The 12,686-nt window shown below is 49.9% G+C and overlaps 1 protein-coding gene across 3 annotated transcripts in view; it reads left to right on the plus strand.

Moving 5' to 3' along the window:
- The first annotated feature begins 48 nt into the window (after window positions 1–48).
- The window catches only part of NTRK3 (neurotrophic tyrosine kinase, receptor, type 3), a 534,208-nt gene continuing 521,570 nt past the window's right edge, over window positions 49–12,686 (plus strand). For all 3 annotated transcript variants that reach the window (XM_015411889.1, XM_015411895.1, XM_015411905.1), the window contains exon 1: window positions 49–299. In XM_015411889.1, coding sequence (XP_015267375.1) covers window positions 49–299 — 251 coding nt within the window. The remainder of the gene's footprint in view (window positions 300–12,686) is intronic.

The following is a 12,686-nucleotide window of genomic DNA, read 5'->3' on the forward strand; positions in this document are numbered from 1 at the left end:
CCCTCCCCTCTTTCCCCCCCCTCGGAATAAAGCCCCCGCGAGCCGGAGATGGATGGCTTACTCTGCCCGACCAAATGCCGCTTTTGGAACGTTTTTTTCCTCTGGAGCCTTTGGGGGGACTACTTGGGGTCTGTCTGGGGCTGCCCGGCCAACTGCGTCTGCAACAAGACCGAGATTGATTGTACCAATCTGGACGATGGCACCCTCTTCCCCCTCCTGGAGGGGCAGGACTCGGGCCCCAGCAACGGGACCGCCAGCAGCATCAACATCACCGACATCTCGAGGAATATCATGTCCATGTAAGTCGCCTGGCGCGGCCTCGTTCTCCGCTCTCTCGCCTCCCCCCCTCCCTCCCCCCCCGGCGCTGGGCATTCACACGTCCATGTGGCGTTTGCAAAGGAGGGGAGTACCCGCTCCGTACGTGTGCATTGTGTATCAGGTGCCTATCCCGTGGCTGTGTGTGGGAAGCGCACGGGGCCGTAGCACTGCACACTGCGGATCTCCCCGTGCCTCTGTTCGGAAATTGTGCAGAGAGGAGGAGGAGGAGGAGGGGGGGGGGAGGCATCACCTCCCCCCTCCCTCTGTTGGAAAAAGCAACAGTTAGGACTGGGGACTGGCAAGAGCTTGGAAGTCGATGAGGATTTGTTGGCATCCCTGAAGGGAAAAGTCGAGGCTGTGGCAGGCATGTAGGAGGAGATCATGAATATCCCTAGTTTGTTTTAGCTGCGAGATGCTGTCTCTCTCTTTTTGGGAGATTTACAGTCCTCCCAGGATGGAATTTCTCTCCCTTTCTTCATGCTGTGGGAAACCCCCCCCATCTGTGTCCTCGCTGTTTTTTGAAAGACCTGGCAGCTTCTCCTTTAAGCATATATATTTTGGAAATAGGACAGAGGGAGAGACCGATCTCTTGTTCAGGCTCAGAGTCAAAATGTTACATTCTCTCTCCCCCCCCCCTGCAGCCTCTCTGATGCTGAGATGTCTTTCCTTTCCCCATGCATGTTTTGATCTCAGTGTGGCTGGGGTGAGGGTTGTTGAAACAGAGATATTTTTAGTGGAGTTCCCCCCCCCCCCTTGTGTGCTTGTTTATCCGGAAAATCAACTCCGGGTAGCTTTAGCCTTGTTAGGAGATACTGGTGGTTAGACCCCATGCAAAATCCCATCAGCCCTATAGATGGAGCCGGCCAAAGACTACCCGCTTTTGCTTCCCACCCCTACGTCCTACCTTCATCCAACTAAGTCTTAATCATGTGTATCTTTTTTTTTTTTTAAATCCCATCTCTATTCAAATCTCTGTATTTGTGGCGATGTTTTCGGTAAAGCATACTAGAGCGGAGGGGGCGGGGAGTGTGGATGGGGTTAAAACTCTGAGATATTTCATTAGCCTGATGCTAATTGAAATGGGAGTTCTGCCCCTTGAGGAAGTTGCATGTGGGAGTCCAAATCAGGAATGGGGGTGGGTGGGGGTGGGATTCTACATTTTTGGCAGTCATACACTGCGAGGCCAGGAATGAGTAATAGGGAAAGGGGTTATTTATTAGCTACAAATATTTCAGAAGAACAAGAGACTTCACAGGAGGCACAGGGTGGGGGCTGGGAGCATATATACTGGAAATGGGAAATAGCATCTTTTGCCCCCCAGGGGGCAAAATTGGGCAGAATGTTAAACCTTAACTCTCTTTGGATAACTGTCTCCTCGTCATATAGTATGATGGGTTTGATGCTGGGCTGAGTCTGGTGTTTGGCGGGCTATCTGGAGTGTCGCTGCATATTTTCCCGGGGCGGTTAAGGAAGGATCCCCCCTCCCCTGCCTTGCAAATAAGGACACTGGAGTTACAAGAGGACAGAAATGGTTACTACCCTCACCAGACAGGGATGACTTGAAGGGTTGGACGGGACCCCAAAGCCAAAAGTCTTCCAGTTGACAAGGCTCCATCACCTGGAGCCCGTTTTTCTTTGCCCCGGGGCAAAGAGCCATTCGGAAGCCCACCTTGCTCCATATATATAGATGGCTGTTTTCTTTCCAGCCGGCCTGTCACTCAGTTGACCTCTTTGCCAAATTTTCTCCCGAGGTACCAGAACAGCTGACCCAGTGCCACACTTCCAGATTCATCCCGCTTCCTCTAGTACTAAGAGGTTTCAGGGTAACAATAGGAAAAGTAAGAGAAAGTGTTTCTTTGCCAGCTGGTGTCTTTGGCCTTTGAACCCCTGGAGAGCATCTTCGAAGGCCAGGGAGAAGGTAGTTAAGCCTTCCAGGCATTTAGTACATGTGTATTTAAGCCAGTGTGTCTATATCATCGACTGAACTGCTGGGGGAGATATGATTATGCGAATCTTTTGTATTGGGAAAATGACTTTACTGCTCTGAAAATGTTGATCAAGCTATAGGTGAAGTAAGAGGAAGACCCTCTCAAATTCCATAATAAAGCAAAGGTGTCATCCCCCCCTCCCCCCAGAAAGAGCGATTGAATTCAAGTGTGTGTGTTTTTAAAAAGTTGGATAATGGTATGATGTTGTCAGGGCTGCTGAAAGATATTCACGATCCAGTTAGAATAAGCGTATCTTCTCCTTCCCAGGCCTTTGCCAAAGAGCTATGAGAAACTCAAGGCAGATGCTTCTTATACAAATATTTGATTGTGCAATTGTGGCTTGGAAGTTCAAGCTGAAAACAAAACTCTTATTGGGCATGCACATTCTACTTTTGATGTGGGGGGAGGAAGAGCAGCTCTTTAAATATCCCTAGGAAGAATGTATAGAGGGCAGCAAGGCTATTGGTGGCTGTCAACCATGACAGCAGAATAGAGTCTCCATATTTGAAGCCAGAAGCAGATTTGGGGAGTAATGGGGGGTTGCTTTGGTGCCTTGTTCATAAATTCCAAGGGGTGTCTGGTTCGTCACTTATAGGGAGCAAAATACTTGACTACATGGCTCTTTTGGTCTGATCCATCAGAACTTCTTAAGTTCTCATATCTGTTATCTGTTTGTTTCTGCCATCTTTGATACAATAATATTCCACAGGGACTGAGCAGTAAACTTCACTTAGAGAAGCTCTTAGAAGAACTCTGCAGCACTGAGACAGCTGGCTGGATTCACAGAAAATGAGCAAGGACCACCACATTCTTTCCTTGGTTTTGCGTTTAAACTCCCATGCCTTATTTATCTAGTGATATTTTTTAATGAGCGGGCAAGGGCCAAATGAACAGGGTGTGTTGGGTAGAATGCAAAATCCCAGTTGGCCAGACTTTCTTGTGAAATGGCAGTGAGACTGATAACAAGAGCGGCTTGGACAAAATCCTATAGAGCCCTCCTGGGTTCATGAACTGTGCAACATGGAATAGGCCGTTCACAGGGTAAAATTGGGCTGCTGGCAGATGGTGGAGGTCTTGGAAGCTTTTTGCAAGAAGTGAGGAATCAAAGTGATGCCCTCCCTTCCCAAAATATCCCCTATTCATCTTGACTAATGATTAGCCCCCAGAAATAGAGGTGGGAGGCAGGAAAATGGCACCCCCCCAAGTTCAGTGGCATAAACCAGGTAGCTTCATAGAACTTACTTAATACGACAGGACCTGGGTGGGAGGGACCAGAAAAATGGGCCCAGCATCCTAGTGGGGGAGGCCTTCAGTAAGCAAAGGGTTAAGTGTCTGGGGTGCTGTTTCAGGTAGGGTTGTCAGTTCTGGCATGGGAAATTCCTGGAGATTTGGGGGTGGAACCTGTGGAGTGGGGAATCTGGGGGTTGATTTCACCTAGAATCTATGGTGCACCATAGACTCTGCCCTTCAAAAGTGACCATTTTCTCCTGGGGAACTAATCTCTGTAGACTGAAGATCAGTTGGAATTCTGAGAGAACTCCAGGCCCCACCTGGAAGCTGGCAACCATAGTCAGGATACTGTGTGGCTAGCCTTGCAGAAATTGATAATGAAACTATTGGCTATGATGCCCATTACGTGTGGAGACTGAGCAGTGCTGGCTGGTTGAGAGCTCAATTTTTTGCCACATTATTGATGGCAGTGGAGCCAACCAGATGATCAATGATGGTGTTGAGAAGGTAGGAGGGTGGTCCCCTCGTGTCCTACCAGAAATCTTAAAGACCCCAGATATTGTGCTTTTGGTGTGATTTTGGTTTCTTCCTCTTCCTCTTAGGAAAGTTGGTACAAGGGCTGGAAGAAAAGGCTTATTTGATGTGGGAAATGCTGGATTGACTTCTAGCCAAAACTCTGCTTAGTAGAAAAAGCCACACTATTCATGGGAGTTCAGGAAGCTGCCATGCATCCTTCATTGTGCCGGGATCTCTCTGCAGCTGAGAACCAACCCTCTCCAGCTGCCAAGCTGTGTAGCTATCGGAGAGATGGCAGGAAGCAGCCAGGTATCCTGCTGTCACGTCTGGATCCATTTCCGCTGAGAATCCCTTCCCAAAGAAACAGTTGTCCTTTTGTTGGCATTTTTTGAGGGGGTTTTGAGTCCTGCCCCCAAGGAGGATGATCATGGCTCATGCAGGACAAAACCATGAATGGATCTGGCCCCAACTGTGGATACTTGGATATGGAGACTGGGTCCATGAACAAGACAGACCTTTCTACAGATCGGGGGGGGGGAACCCTCCAGGCTTTGATAAATAAATAAAACTGGAGATCAGCCTCCCCCCAACAATAGAAGCACGGCCTGTATGGAGCTTTAAGAAATGAACACCCTCTCAGTGCTGTTGTGGGGGATTGCTAGGCAACAACAACAGTATTGTCAGTAAAAGAAAGGGGGGCAGGTCCCTTTCCAGAACTGTTTTGCCTTTTGAGGGGCGAGTCATTGGGTCCAGGCCCAGCATCAACCACTGGGCGACTTGCTACCCACCCCACTTGTATGAGTCACACACAGGGCTATTTTTGTAGAAAAAGCCCAGCAGGAACTCATTAGCATAATAGGCCACACCCAACAGAAAAACATTTGCATATTAGGCCACACCCCGACAGCTCATTAGCATATTAGGCCACACAGCCCTCGTTACCAGAAGTGTGGTCATCCAGCCACACCCACCTTTTGCTTCTTATTCTGTTTACCTTGTTTGTTGTCAACACCCAGAGCTTTTTTGAGCAGGAACTCCTTTGCATGTTAGGCCACACACCCCTAATGTAGCCAATCCTAATGAGTTTCTGCCATTGGGTGTGGCCTATTATGCTAATGAGTTCCTGCTGGGTGTGGCCAACTCGGGAGCCAGACGGAACTGTGTTCCTGTGCGTTCCTGCCCAAAAATAGCCCTGGTCACACAGGCCCTGATGCTGGCTGCTTTTCAACAGTAACCACCTCATGTAAGCCAGAGTGGTGCAGTGGTTAGAGTTTCTGACTAGGATCTGGGAAACCCAAGTTTGACTTGACCAAGTTTAATAAAATGGGAGGAGAGGAGAACAATGTAAGCCGCTTGGGGTCCTTATTGTGCAGAAAGGCAGGGTGGGAAGGAGAAAAGGAAACAGGGAAAGGGGAGGAGATGGGGGCTGCCCTGGGGAAGGAAAAGAGGAGCTAGTATACCAAGGGGATATAAGGGCAAGTGAGGTGCTCTTTGAAAGTCCTTGTGGGGTTCCGGTGGTGCAACTGGACCCAGCCTAGTGGCTGGAACTGTGCAGAGTTTTCCCAAGGAGAGGCTACCAGAGGGAAGGAAAGCTGAAGACAGGGAGTCATAGAAAAGTAGGTTGACTGGTGAGTGGGAAGGAGGAAAGGAGGCAGGAAAAGGGGAGGGGTGGTGGAGGCCATCAAACCCAGTCCTCCCTATCAAAATCGGCAGCTGCTCTCCAGAGTCATGGGCAGACGTTTTATCCTGGTCTTGCTGTCCCAAATCTATGAAACTAAAAATGTAAGTGATCAGACCAGGTCCTCCGCCACAACGTGATGGGTTGGGCTGCTTCTAGGCAAAGGCTTTGCAAGAGCAGTGAATCTGCATAAAGCAGTAAAAATAAAAGTTATGTAGAGTTTGAAAGCATTCTGAGGGTAAGCTGTACAGGACTGCAAGGATTCTCACAACCACCACCCTTTGAGGCGGCTGTAATATGGACTGAGGAGCTGAGACCGAGACAGGGGCCTTCGCAAAGCCACCAGAGGTGTAATATGAACTTGGGGACTCCATAGCTCGATGCTCTGATTTGGCTCTCGTTCATAGCTGCTTTTTCCCTGCTGCAGGACATGGTGGTCTCCAGTGTTCCCTCTCAGCTGAGTTAGTGTGAGCCAGCTCACAGTTTTTTAGCCTCCAGCTCACCCATTTTTGTCTTAGCTCGGGAAGGGATGGCTCCAGAGCAAACTAAATTATGAAGCAGCCAAGTCACTCGCTCACAGCTTGAATGACGGTAGCTCACAAAGTAGAATTCTTGCTCACAGGACTCCATAGCTTAGAGGGAACATGGGTGGTCTCTCATGTTAACCACCCCTAGTCCACCTGAGATTGTGCAAGTGGATGGTAGTAGTCTTTCCAAAACAGCCAACAAATCTCAATGAGCACCTCCTTCTCTTGATCAGCAAAGCCTGCACCAAGGAAGAAAGTGAGATCTGCTGGAAGCGACTTGTGGCAAAGATTCTGCAATCACCACTTGGAGGTACCCAGTGATTTCAAGGCGATGCAGTAGCAGGTTGTCCAAGCAGAAGGTTTGCGCGTGGGTGGAGTGGGCTGGAAGCCTCAGCATTGATCCAGTCGGGCACCGGGTTTCCATCTTGCTGTTTGCTCAACCTTTATCATTCTCCCAGTGGATGCCGGTAAAATCAGCTAATGATCACAGCTCGGTCTCTCTCCCACATGCTGCTGACCAGCTGGTTGGCTACAAGAGGTTCTTCAATCAACTCCCTCTCCTTTCCCGTGGTATTAAAGGTTCCGGAGTCCTTGGGTTGTGTGTTTTGCTCCTGCCCTCAGAATGGCTGTGGACCTAGGGCCGCTGGAAGTGCAGCCACAACCGGGCTCCATGTTGTGAGCTTGACCTCACCCCTGGTCTGGCGAGCCTTCCAACTGACCTGCTGGGTCACAGGGATGGATTTACATTGCAACGGATCTTCCTTGCAGAAGAGCAGCAGCTCAGTGGGAAAGAATATGGCGGCACGACACCTTTCTTGTGTGGTTTTGGCTGTGAACAGAAGTGTGGCTGGCAATAGGCAGGCCATGCCCCACAGGTGAACGGCTGACCCCAACCCCCTGGTGCACCTCCTTTCGAAGCAAGCCAGCCTAGTCCACGCCGCTGCTCCCGGTTTTGGCATCGTTTTCCACTGCTTCAGTACGATATTATCATCCTCGGCGTAACTCAATCTGCTGTTTAAATGCTCGTTAAGGAATGGAACAAAAGCCTCAATTAATTAACGTTCTGGATAGTTTTCTTCCTTTCTTCTCTCCTCGCCCCCACCTCCTCCTGTGCGCTCTTTCCTTGCTCACAGAACAGTCACATTTCTGGGGTGTGTGTGTGTGTGAAGCAAATGCTGCTTGCCGTTGTGCGCTGGGGAGCCGAGCCAAGGTCAGGGGGACTGGAGTGAGGAGGAGAAGCAGAGAGCGGCTGCAGGCTGCCTGGAAGAGTGCTCCTCCGCGAGGACTCAGCAGCTTTTCAGAGAGGACAGTTGGTGTAGAAAGGGGTGATGGCGGATGTGGTCTGACGTATCCTTGATGTGCCTCTGCAAAGCGGAGTAGGGGACTGTGACTTCCATAAATCTCTGGTGACTTTAAAGCAGTAATTCCCCAATTGTGGGTCACAGCACACTGGTGTGTCAAGATTAATTCCTAATTTGCTGCTTTTGTGTGCCCAAAGTACCCATCTGCAATGGAGGTGCCTGCTGTGTCTCTGCATGATTTGGTTGTGCTTTTTTTCTAGTTGCCTTGGAGGTGATAAGTGGCCAACTCTGCTTTGTGTTTCCATCAGGAGTATTCCACCCCTCCTGATACAGCAGAATTGCCTGGGAAGGAGGGTGTTCGTTGTACCTCTGTACAAGTCACAGCTTTGGGCACTCCCACCCCCTTTCCATCGAGGAGGCAGGTGCCTGGTTCATGCTAAAACAAGTGGAGGGAGAGGTCTTTTGCAGAGGGAGGTAGTTCTCTTACACTTCTTGGCAGTCAACATTTTTGAGTATCAGTGTGAAGCATGGCTGTGATTTTATAGCGGAACACCTTCTCTGAGTCTTATCAGAAGGGAGGGAGCTCTTGATTGGCCACCTGCATTTCCTAGGAATATTGTGCCCCTCCAAATAAAGCTGGGGCAGGGCAGAGAAGTGGTTGAGGCCAGCTTGCACCTCCGGGTAGCTTTTCTTCTCGTCTCCTTTTATTCCCGAGCAGCTTTAGCTTCTTGTCCCTTTCCCAGAAGATACTGCAGATGCATCTGTCTTCGTGACTCCAGGGATGAGGTCCTGACCATGAGCCATTAAACTCCCCTGCCCCCCTGGGAACCACACGGGCAGAGCCATTAGATATTGTCATGTAGAGTCAGGCACAATCCTTGTCTGAACAGCTGTTCCTGAGGCTGGGGCCATCTCTAAGCACCGGCTAGCAGAATGCTCTCAGAGCCTCGACGCAGTGTCCTGTGTGCATGTGCATGTTCTGTTTTCGAAGAGCCTTGTCGAATGTACAGGACCACTGTTCTTCCCCCCATCCCCTTTCTCTTACTGCTCAGTGTAGTTTGACCCTTGATGCAGCTGGCAGGGGAGGCAGGGCAGGCATTACCATATGTTCCTGCAGCATTGATGTGCCGTCCTCCTGTTCACCACAACTGGATGGAAGGGGGTCTGTTTTGTTCTGTCTTATTTGCTGAATCCCTGAGGGCAGCAGGTTTGGAGCTGTGTTCCAGCAGGGAACTCTGAGCGTTGTTAACGAGGAGGTCAGCAATAGAGGGGCCGTGGCTCAGAGGCAGAGCATCTGCTTTGCATGCAGGAGGCCCCTGGTTGAGTCTTTGGCCTCTCCGGTTAAAAGATGATGAGGAAGACCGTGAAGAGCCACTGCCAGCCTGAGTGGGCAAGGCTGAGCTTGACAGATAAGCGGTCCAGCCCAGTAGAAGGCAGTGTCATGTTCTCTGGCTGCAACGAGGAAAGCCGCCTTCCCATCTTCTGCACCAGTGCTAGACTACAGTTCCCAAGATTTTTTGGAAGAAGCGACACCCAGCAAATTTCTCTCAGGTTGTTATCTGAGTATTGGTTCTGGAGTATTTAATTCTCAAATTTTGTTCTTGCATTAAAAAGAAGAAGAAGATACAGGGCTTGAAAGGATGGAATGGCTGCGTCTGTAATCACGTCTGCCTGAAATGTGGGCTCTTTGGCTTAGCCCTCAGTGGGAGCTGTGGTGCTGTGTGCATTTCACCTGTGCCTTACTTTCGAAGTGGGGCACCATGAACTCTTGGGGAAATGGCTGTGCAAACAAATCCTTGGTGGAGTCTGTGGACCTGGCTCTTGGTGGACACCAGGCTGAAGAATCTGGAGGCTTCCAAACACCACCTTGCATTAGACCACCTGTGACAGACAGAGGGCTGTCTTGCCCCCCCCCGGGGGGAAACAGCCACTCAAGCCTCTGGGAGTGCTGCCCCAGCATCCAGTCACCTTTGAGAAGGGGGATGGAATGTTGGAGGGAAGCATGGCAGGAGTGCCCTGCTTGCTGGTGTGGCAGAAGAGAACCCAGTTGTTAGGCTTGTCTCTGGCAAGGAGCAGACCTTGTGCCATTTAGTCTGACTCTTGGGGGAGAGCGCAGGATGGTGTGTGGGTGGAATCCTCTCTGTGTGTGTGAGGTGAGGTGAGGTGAGGATCCAACCTAGTTGCTTATCAGTAAAAGCCTGTTTATGCTGGGAAGTATTTAGAAAATTGAAACTGTGCTCTTAGTTGGTTTCTCTTCTGTCTGTGTGCTGCTGATCTGTCCCTTAAAACCAACTTGTAAATAAAGAAATCTTCTTTGTTGTTAATATATAATTCCTGCCTCGGTGACCTCCGTATTCTACTTGTGCACCACAAAACTTTATGGCTGTGAACCCACAGCTGATACACTCACTACTTTTAGAACACCTGGAACAAAGTTTGAGTCTAGTGGTACCTTTACGACCAACAGAGTTTAATTCTAGGTTTACGCTTTCGTGTACATCAAAGGAATTCAGTCTCTGCCCTTGACATGCTAGTCTTCTAAGCGCAGGGAATATATGGCTAAGTGAGCACTGAAGTCCTCCATATGATACAGGCTCCTGTTGGCAACACTGGGCCTGCCAACTGCTTCCCCATCAGCTGTCTTTCTTTCGGAGCAGTACCCTTCTTTCACTTGTTTCTTCCTGAGAATCTAAGACATCGTAGTGAATTCCACCCATAATGATTTTTATCACTTTTTAAAAACCAAAATCTTCCTGGCCCCACTGGCGGACCTCCTGATGGCACCTGGTATTTTTGGCCACAGTGTGACAGAGTGTTAGACTTGATGGGCCATTGGCCTGATCCAACACTGACTTTTCTCATGTTCTCATGTTCTTATGATCATGCCACAATCCAGTACGAGTGGGTTCCAGTTTCATCCTCCTCCCTAATATGTCTCACTGTTAAAAGGTAAAGGTTCCCTTGCTCGAAAGCCAGTCGAATCCAACTCTAGTGTTGCGGTGCTCATCTCCGTTTCAAAGCCGAAGAGCCAGCGCTGTCCGAAGACGTTTCCGTGGTCATGTGGCCAGCATGACTAAACACCAAGGTGCACAGAACGCTGTTACCTTCCCACCGAAGTGGTACCTATTTATCTACTTGCAATGTCTTGCTTTCGAATTGCTAGGTTGGCAGGAGCTGGAACTAGAGATGGGAGCTCACTCCGTCATGCGGCACCCGGGTCTCGAACTGCTGAACTACTGACCTTCCTCAATTCAGCATCTTAACCACTTTAGCCACCGCAGCCCATGTCTCACTTTTACCAGCTGCTTTTTTTGGTCCCAGGACCAGTTATTGACCTTAGAAGTGATGGGTCATGTCGCCTTTCCCATTTTAACTGTACCTGTCCATCTTAACTGTCACTGTTTTTACCCTATTTGTTTTAAGTGGTATAATTTGTATTTTTCTCCCCTCCAAACCTCAGCAGCCAGTCACAAGAAGCCTGGTGAAGCCAGCTCCTTGGAAGGTTTATTTCAGGTATACCCCACTTTTCTCCCCGATGGGAACCAGAGGTAGTCAGTTCTGCTAGTGGTGTGCATCAACATTCGGGGCAGATGGGGACATGGAAGCAGTCCTGGGGCAGGCTGAGTCAGCTGCTGGAGGTGGTGAGACACTGGCTGTGGTTGTGACCACCCAGGTCTGGACCAAAACAGCCACTTGGCTCAAGCCGCTCCAGGCTGTCAGCAGCCCACCGGGGACTTCCCTGGTAAGTGAAAAGGGTCACTGAAGCCCTGTTAATATTAGGATGAGCAATAATACCCTCACAAATTAAAAACAGCAGTGGAACTAACAAGGATTTCCCTCCATCTCTGCAGCAAGACTTCTAGGTAAACTGAAAGAGCTTGTCAGATCTCTCAACTGAGGGGTGTGTGACTCACTGCCAGTATATTTTCAGTTTCACCGTTTTTTAAAATAAGGGGCTGCTGTTGGTTGGCTGGTGGTGTCAGGCCTGGAGAAGGCTGCCATAAGAACATAAGAGACGCCAATGTTGGATCAGGCCAAAGGCCCATCCAGTCCAACACTCTGTGTCACACAGTGGCCAGAGATACCAGGTGCCATCAGAAGGTCCATCAGTGGGGCCAGGACACTGGAAGCCCTCCCACTGTTGTCCCCCCCCCCCCAAGCACCAAGAAGACAGAGCATCACTTGCCCCAGAGCCCCTATCTATACCTTGTGGCTAATAGCCACTGATGGACCTCTGCTCCATATGCTTATCTAATTCCCTTTTGAAGTCATCCATGCTTGTAGCCGCCTCTACTTCCTGTGGCAGTGAATTCCATGTGTTAATCACTCTTTGGGTGAAGAAGTACTTCCTTTTATCCGTTCTAACCTGACCGCTCAGAAATTTCATTGAGTGCCCATGAGTTCTTATATTGTGAGAAAGGGAGAAAAGTACCTCTTTTCCTACCTGCTCTATCCCATCCATAATCTTATAAACTTCGATCATGTCACCCCTCAGTGACATCACAACTCTTTAGCATATTAGGCCACACCCCATGCCTTCCCTTGGCTTGCCCGGGCACCCCGCGGCTGTGGGGAGCACAGGCAAGCCCACCCCCGGACAGGCCAGGGGAGGCATGGGGAGGCATTTAAATGCCTCCCCGATCCTTCCAGCCCCCCCCCCCGGCCCACTCACCTTGGAGCTGCTAGGGGGGGTCACTCTACAGGCCTTCCCTCTGTAGCCACGCATGCAGAGGTTTTGGCTGTAGTGGGCGTGGCCAACTCTGAAGCTAGCCGGAACTCCGTTCATAAGAACATAAGAACATAAGAGACGCCAATGTTGGATCAGGCCAAAGGCCCATCCAGTCCAACACTCTGTGTCACACAGTGGCCAGAAATACCAGTGCCATCAGGAGGTCCAGCAGTGGGGCCAGGACATTAGAAGCCCTCCCACTATTGACCCCCCCCCAAGCACCAAGAAGACAGAGCATCACTTGCCCCAGAGCCCCTAGCTATACCTTGTGGCTAATAGCCACTGATGGACCTCTGCTCCATATGCTTATCTAATTCCCTTTTGAAGCCGTCCATGCTTGTAGCACCCACCACTTCCTGTGGCAGTGAATTCCATGTGTTAATCACTCTTTGGGTGAAG

Source organism: Gekko japonicus, unplaced genomic scaffold, assembly GCF_001447785.1.
Source record: "Gekko japonicus isolate JY-2015 unplaced genomic scaffold, Gekko_japonicus_V1.1 scaffold654, whole genome shotgun sequence".
NCBI classification, from domain to species: Eukaryota; Metazoa; Chordata; class Lepidosauria; order Squamata; family Gekkonidae; genus Gekko; species Gekko japonicus.